The sequence below is a fragment of the Larus michahellis genome, chromosome 16, assembly GCF_964199755.1.
Source record: "Larus michahellis chromosome 16, bLarMic1.1, whole genome shotgun sequence".
NCBI lineage: Eukaryota > Metazoa > Chordata > Aves > Charadriiformes > Laridae > Larus > Larus michahellis.
This window is the reverse complement of record NC_133911.1, coordinates 7,610,998-7,618,997: the sequence shown is the minus strand read 5'-3', so window position 1 is coordinate 7,618,997 and position 8,000 is coordinate 7,610,998. Positions and strand designations below refer to the sequence as shown.

General features: G+C 42.2%; 1 protein-coding gene across 2 annotated transcripts in view; it reads right to left on the bottom strand.

Annotated features, from left to right (window-relative positions):
- Positions 1–196: 196 nt before the first annotated feature.
- Positions 197–8,000, bottom strand: part of LOC141751932 (uncharacterized) — a 13,885-nt gene continuing 6,081 nt past the window's right edge. The window contains exons 5-9 of one of the 2 annotated variants that reach the window (XM_074609587.1): positions 7,516–7,692; positions 6,646–6,759; positions 3,624–3,710; positions 1,498–1,645; positions 197–1,022 (exon numbers count right to left, since the gene is read on the bottom strand). In XM_074609587.1, coding sequence (XP_074465688.1) covers positions 991–1,022; positions 1,498–1,645; positions 3,624–3,710; positions 6,646–6,759; positions 7,516–7,692 — 558 coding nt within the window. In that variant the 3' untranslated portion in view covers positions 197–990. The remainder of the gene's footprint in view (positions 1,023–1,497; positions 1,646–3,623; positions 3,711–6,645; positions 6,760–7,515; positions 7,693–8,000) is intronic. The other variant, XM_074609586.1, reaches the window with a different exon arrangement.

Here is an 8,000-nt window from a genome sequence, read left to right as displayed (position 1 = left end):
TAACAAGCTGCAATAAGCTATTTTAACTACTTTTGCGGTGTACGGGGACCTGCAAGTTAAAGCTGTAGCTGCAGAGGAACGTGAGAGCAACATTCACGGCACGCGTGAAATCCAGTTCAGCCTCTTCCCTACTCGGGTTGTAAACAGGCTTCCCACTGAACTCGTGCTGCTGGTATGAGAAATAATTATCCATGTGCAAACTGTGCTTATACTTTATTAAAAAATAAACAGGCAGTAGTTAAAGGTTCCAATCAATAAAATAGCAAACTTTTAAATTACAATAACTTACAAAGAAAGGAAGATCGGTCACCCTCGTGTAGGAAATGGCACAGCGGTTAGACAGACCATAGGAAGGCATGAGATTACATTGCCTAGTTTTCATGTGTAGCTGGGATTTAAAAAAATAAAGAATCATTGAAATGTTCTGAAGTCAGAGGAGGAAGGAGAGCCCTTCTGTTGGGGTTAAGCCATTGCGCAGCCAGAGCAGCGATCAGGGACTACAGCTGCCACCAGAACAGCTTCAGGGCTTGATCGGAGCTGAGAAACGATGGTAGGGCAATCCACCTCTAGACTCAGTAATAAAAGATGGGTGTGCAAATTATTTTTGTTATGTTTGTGTATATCCAGAAAAACAGCATTTATGTTAACAACATTCTCTACTCACATGCACGTTGTGAACCTCCTGCGGTTATAAAGCAACATCAGGAAAACAAGGCGTGAAAGATGCATTGTCCTGTCAGCAAAACTCACTGAATTGAGAGGATTACTGTTAATTTCCCGAGCACACTTTGCTTTTTAAACTAAGTTACCAGCTGCACTGCTACAGTTCCCTAGCACAATACCGACCAAGAAATGTGTAGACGTTTTTCTGAGCAACTTCCTCTACCTCTATGACCCATTATCTTACATCTTGAATGTAGTACTTGTTCGGAACTTCCCTGGATGTGACTTCGCTCTGTAAGAGCTGCAGATAGAACGCAAGGGGGATGCTCAGGAGTCAATCCTTCCATAGGAAGAAAACACTGTGGGAAGAAAGGAAGAGAAGTCAACACCGATGCCGAGCAGCGTTTAGGTCCTTCATGTAAAAGGAGGTTTGGATAGTTTAAGATTAGTGGCTCTCTAGGTCCCTTTATTCTGTCTCTTAGTTATTATAAGGCAGTTATACAGCATGATGAAGAAGAAAAATCACATGTATCTTGTACAGAGGAGACTGTTCCACACAGGTCTGTTTTTCCGGGTAGCAGCAATTCTTGCATAGGTTGGAAGCAGCTTTGACTAATGTGGGCTTTCTTCAGGGAGAGATCCCTTGTGTTCCACCCAAGCTTCTGAGCTTTGGCAGACCAGTAAAGTCTGAGGCTGCCGTAGTGCTTGATGTCATTAGGGATCTGCCTTTTAGTGTGACTAGCCCTATTTCCCTGGCTCGACAAGCTCTCTGCTTAATTGTGACTGTGATACAATAGGCTACAACCTTCACAGTTAACCTTTTTAAGTACTTACTTCTTTCTCTCAGCCCTTGCCCAAAGCTGCGGTAGACATGAATCAGTGCCCAAAACAAAACAGATTTTATTGCAACAGAAATGCAAGAGCCGGTAATGAAAGCAGCTTCCAGAGTGTAAGAATTCCCTTTGCCCCACTCCCTTATCACCTGCAGGAAAATGAAGACATACAACAATCAACACCTACTGCCACGAAACGCTGAAGCCATAAAATGCAATCAACCACTAAATTTCTGAAAGAAGGCACTAGATAGTAACTGGGGGGGAAAAACTCTGGTCTTTTGAACCGTCTTACTTTCCTGATAACATCATTCCCTGGCTGCACACTGACTCTAGCTAAATGCATTACACCTTCTGATCTCTGCATTGTTAAAGTCATATGAAAAGAGTATTGTGCCCAGACTGAAAAAAAACAACTAAGCTGAAGATAAGGAAACCAGACCTCATCTTACATCTCAGTCGCTTTCTGCTGTAAAATACAGAATGAAGTTCTGTTCCCTGGCTGTCATTGTACTGTTATTGTCACGCACGGTCCCATGAAGCTAGCCTGATTACTGTGCTTATGGCATCAGTAATGGCCTAACCTGTGCTTTTTTGAGGGGTTTGACACACAGAAAACGGCAACTTTTAATTAAAAGCAACAATATATCCCGCAGCTATCTACTGGATTGAAAAAGGATCGCTGCTCCCATGAACAAAGTACGCTCAGGCATGTTAATACTAAGATGAGAGGCCTCTGCAAAAGTCCAGTACTGAAGGAAAGACGCTAAGATCTAGCCGTTCTCTTTTCCCCCGTCCCGCAGGTCAGAGTCCCTGCCCCAGCAGGAGTAGTGATTATCAGGATGAGATTCAAAAAAGCACAGTTCTGACTATGATTTGTTAACAAACCTACCGGTGTGTATCCCAAATCAAGGCAGGTTATGGATGTCCTGGCCAATTTCGGTGCAGTTATTTGTTCATCTATTAAGTTCTATCAGTTTTCCTGTTTACACTGCAGAGGGTTGATAAGCAGCTGCTATGTAGGCTCAATCTGACAGCTTTTTCGGAGCTGAAGTAATTACTGGTAAATGCAGTTTACTTTTCTTTTTCTTTCAGGTAGTCAGAGAAAAAATGCTAAAAAGAACTGGTTTGGAGAAGTCACTATATTGCGGATCTCTCTAGCCCAGAGGAGCATACCCGTGCCCTCATTTGCTGGTCACTGTCGCGTGTTTATTGTTACTGTGCACAAATGGAAGGAGACCCGGCCATTTTCAAGTTGTTACGTTACTCTTATGTCAGAAGCCCCCACCTGTACTTTTCCTCCTAATTGCAATACAAGTATAGCCACCAGAAACAGCGTGTGGTCCTTCTGTGCTTTGCCAGATCAAACAGGCTTGTGAATAATTGGAAGAGCCTGATTTGAGGGCATACTTTAATAAATGGAACGCCAAGACTCAGATGACTGCAGCCAGCGGACTTTTATCAGTATCTGGAGACTATTTATGTGAAGTATGAGAAACACCGGCTGCTATCAGCATTCGAGCCCTTCCCATGATGAACAATCTGCTTTGCCATTGCCCTTCTTCCTTACCTCCTTTCCCACATGTGTTGTGGGAGGTGCTGGTGCCCCAGTGATAAGTGCTTTTATCACTGTTATAGTGCCAAAAACAAGCCTAACACCGGAGTTTGTTGGGCTGGCACTGCCTCTTGTTTTGGCTACATCAGGATCGACAGCTGGGGCAGCTGCCTAAGAAATTCTTTAAAATATAATTACTTGAGGCCCTGCAGATGGTTAAATGCTCTGGCAGCACTTGAGACTTCTTGTGAAGGAGGGGAGGCATTTTTGAGGAGCTGTATACCTTGTACTGGGAGATTTTGTTGCATTTTTCCTTAATCATTCTGGACACTTTGCCATTTGCAGAGACTTCCAGGGCTAACTAAGGAGTTCAAGACCAATTTGACATGGTTCCTTTCTTGAAAAGTTGATCTCGAACAGGTAGGAAATGCCTGCTGCTCTCATTGATTCTAATGAGAGCTGCCACAAAGGGGTACGTGCAGGAATGAGGCACCATGTTTTGGGCCCAAGGGATGAAGAGGAAGCCTCCAGCCTTGCTCCCCAGTATTTAACAAGTAAGTTTGATGAGTTACCGTGTAAAGCAGGTAGATGAGATAAACTACCTCCGGTACATTCTGACTCAGGAAAATCCACACTAGAGGTTTCAGTTCTTTTAAAATCTGTAAAATAAGATGAGATATATACAGCTTTATAACTCGTTGCTACGTGCTCTATAGAGGCTATATATAGTTGATTTTTCAATAGCATTTCAAGGTTTGGTCTAGCTGAGTTCTCAGTTGTATCTTTGCTCTCCACTTGCCTTCTTTACCTGTGTATTTTTTGCAGGAAATAGAGTCTCTGTTTTCCACTGAGCTGGGCCAGGAGTGACGTTGGTGAAATCAGAACTGGTTGTTTCATGGGCACATCCTGAGAGCTGTTTGTGATTTGAGCCATCTGAGCACCCTCTTGAGCTCTGCCTTCTAATGCTTGCAGTACAACTCCCAGCTAGCTTCAAGGGAGAAGCAGCTGACTCTTCTGAGTTGTATCTAAGCTGAGGTACTTTTTCTTTGGGCCTCAGATTTTTCTCAAACAAATGTTTTCATAGTTAACAGACTGAACGCGCTCTGTGACTTTTTTCTCCACCTTTGTTTCTACTACAGCGAAGTAAAGTCACTGTGAACTAAATTGTGGGAGAAGCAAGAGGATTTAACTGTGAGAAAAACTTTGTTTCACAATTAACCTTGGGACTTGGGAAAGAAGAAATGATGGACTGCTTTCCAGCAGGTAGCAGCTTTCAGCAGTCCTGAACTGGAAGGGCAGGTCAGAGCGAATGAAAGAAAAACAGCTGAGTCACTGGGACTGAAAGCAATGACTGCGCCAATGCTATGATAAGATTTGATGCATCTGATCAACCACAAATTCCCCCGCAAAATCAATGCTGATCCTTTTGCAGTGGTCAATACATGAACCTCTACAAAAGCATTATGGGAATTGTCCCTCCCCTAAGGGACTTTGTCTGTTCTCTGCCACCGCCACGATTGTCTCCGTTTTCTGAAGTACCACACAGTGCTCCTCTTAGGATAAGCTCAAAAGGGAACAGAAAGCAAAGGCTGAGAAACGAGAGGAGAGGGAAAGAGAGAATTAGTAATTAATGGGAGAAAAAAGAGAAAATAATGGAGACAGGAAAAATAAATCCACTAACGTAAATGGGAGAGCATGTATATAAATAGAAGAAAAATAATGAATAATCTCCTTGTGAAATGGCATGTGCATCAACCCAGAAATAAGGGAGCGTGAGGTTTAGCTGTGCTTTCAGGTACTGCAGTTAACACAAAGGATGGTGTCCGAGGCGTTTCCAAGCTTTCCCTTCTGTAATGCTTGTACTTTCTGGTGGATTATGTATGTCTCCATACCTTTCTTACATAACAACCACAGAGCAGAGAGCACCAAACAAGACAAGGATACACATTTCTCTGCTGCTGCATCATCTGCAAGAAGGTGATTGTGAAAAACTTGTCTGAACAGGGTGAGGAACAGGAGTTCCTATTGTCACCCCTCCGTCAAACTGTCTACGTGCTCTAGCCTAAGACAGAATCATTTTTACCTTGGATGCAACACTACCAGACTCTCATGAAGTGTATCCACCTTTCCTAAATTGCTGTTGTCCTACAGTGCTGCCACTTACTGAAATACAGCAGTAATTATTTTTTTTCATTAATTTCACATTTCCTATTTCTCTACTTAAACAAGAAGCTGTTAACTTCTTCCAGTAGAGATGTCAGTAAGGTATTAGGATAAAAAGTGGCTTTCAAGTAGTTCTGAAGTAGAGAGTTTTATGCGAAGGGCAAGAATATGTATTTATCCCTAGGACATTTACTATTACTGGTTGAACTATTAAGAAACACATTTGCTATTAATGAAAGCATAAGGAATATCTTGTATGTCAAGACATGAGACGATCTAACTGCAGCGCCTCTTTCTTTCCTTAAAAGAAACAGTGCCTCTTTTAATGCCTAAAGGCAAACCAAGGAGAAGCAAAGAACTCAGAATCTGTGAAGGGCAACTGGTCAGATCAACTTTGTTTATGATGGTTGGGGAAAAGTAGCTGAAATGTTTACACTTTTAATCTTGGCAGGAAAACAGACAGGTTCTGATTACTCCCTTCTTTGCACACTTGATACAATTTAACTGAAAGCAAAGATCCAGTGCCTCACAAAGGAGCTCCTAGGAGGAAACCAAACTATTTCATATGCCTATCTGCATTCCTACCTGTCACGCTCACAGTTAGTCCCCTCTCCATTTTTTCCTGATGGATAGCTGTTAGTGGCCACATCCAGGAGAAAGGTAATTCCGTGCAACTATTCACCTAAAGTTTAAGTATTTTAAAAGCACAGTGCTTGATGCTAGCTCCATTTTTAGCAAGGAAGGCAGTCAAAACACTTGGAGAGCTGTATTTTGGCTGTCAGGAATTTATCTGAATGGCTAAAGCAAACACCCAAGGAGTCTAAAAAAACAACAAACCCCAAACCCTCTAAACTCCTTCCTGGTAATAAAAGACTCACGTATCTGATGTACTTTGGCCCTGATTCTGCAATCATTCTTGGAACAGAGCTCTCCAGATTTCAGAGGAAGTTCAGCCTGACTGACATAAAAAACTACATTTCAAGTTCACAAATCCTTATCTTAACCTGAAAACTGCCACTCATCTTTAAAGAAATTGCCCCAATAAAGGATATTATGCCTAGACAGTCCCACTGTATCTGTACGTCCATCTTCATAATAATTTGGAGGACTGTTGCCAGTTTCACCTAACCTTGTCAAAGAGGTAGAAATAGTGAAGATATTGTGGTCCTATAGGTTTCATAAAGTAGGTGATCAAGGACTGAGAATAAAACAATGATGTCCCTCAGAAAGGACTAATGATGGTGTGATGTTGTTTCATCCTGTTGGTGCTGTCGTTTTCTGCTGGGATCCATTCTGACTCCCTTCCACTTAGCAGTATTACATGGAATGGGAAGGCTGTGACTTCCCAGCCTGTGATAATTGCTCAGGCTGAGAACTTGTAGCCTCAGAAGTTGACTATCCTTACTAGTGTTGCTGTTACTGAATACTTACTGCGATGATGCTAATGGTTGCCTTCAGGCAGGCCCAAAGAACCCCTGCTGCAGAGATGAGGTTATGTAGAAGGGTGATCTCATGCAGGCTTATCAGCAGAATACACAAGCAGAGCTGAAAGAGAAGAGGCAAAGATTTGGTAAAATTATTAAGTTTGAGACCATACAGCCCACCAAAATACATTTGACACAAACTCCCAGCAACAGCACGTTGGGCACAGGTCTAAAGGCTAAAATTTTTCCTCAGTAACTGACAGACAGTATGAAATGGGACACAAGGACAGATGTACTTTCCTGTATGCCATGTTAGCAACAACAAAGAACAGGGAAGGCAATAAGATGTGCTCCAGATAAAGCATAAGGTAATACAGGGTAATACAGTAGTAAAGTAAGAATGAAAGGTACTGTACAGAAGTACAAACTCTTTCTGAACAGACCGTGGGTTCACTTCACTTCTCTGTAACTGCAGGTTGCTGTCTCACCCTGATTGCCCTGCTAGGTCAGGCTCCCCTCTCCCATACCAGTATCATTTTCTCAGAGGTAGGAGACAGCTATGATGGCTGGAAGGCAAGAGACTGTAGTCTGAGATGTGCCGTAATAACCTTTCTTATTTTAGGAGGCCATGTTGGGCTGGAGTTTCAGTTCTCCTTTTGGGCAGGACAATGATAAAATATATGTTGATTAATTTTTATGGATTTTAACTAAGCTTCCCTATAGCAAACACCTGAAGAGATGACCATAATTAAGCTAATTTTATCTAAAAGGTAAGATAGAGGCAGGATTGCTCTAGGAAGTTAACAGTTCAGCTCAGCTAGTCTAAGATATTCTCAATAGGAGGGAAAAAAGGGAACTCAGGGGGAGAGTTCTATACCTGTGCCTGAAGATCAAAGGTCAACATGGAAAAACAGAGGTTCAGCATGAAGTATTGTGACTGTAGGCTTTCTAGAGCACCACCCACTCGAAAGGCCATCATGCTTTGACTCTGAATGAGGATGATGGCACAGATGACATCAAAGGAGCCAACCAAGAGGATCAGAACGAAGCGAGCCTAATGGGAAAGAGAAATAAGGATGTGACTGGCCATGATAAAACAGGGACAGTTCTTAAACCTTCTAACTAGAGATAATAGAATAAAGGAGTAAGGAGAACCATGCTGCCTATTAATAGCATTTAAATAGACAACAATTAAAGGTGAGTTTGCCATACTGTTAAGTGGCAAAGATCAGGCCATGATTTTTGCCATTTGTTGCCACCACTTGGTAATAACTGTAAACTCACATTGGCTATTTTGGTTTACATTACCCTCAGTGTAGTAGTTTTACAACTGCTAAGAGAAACGTAACCTTTGTGCTCCCT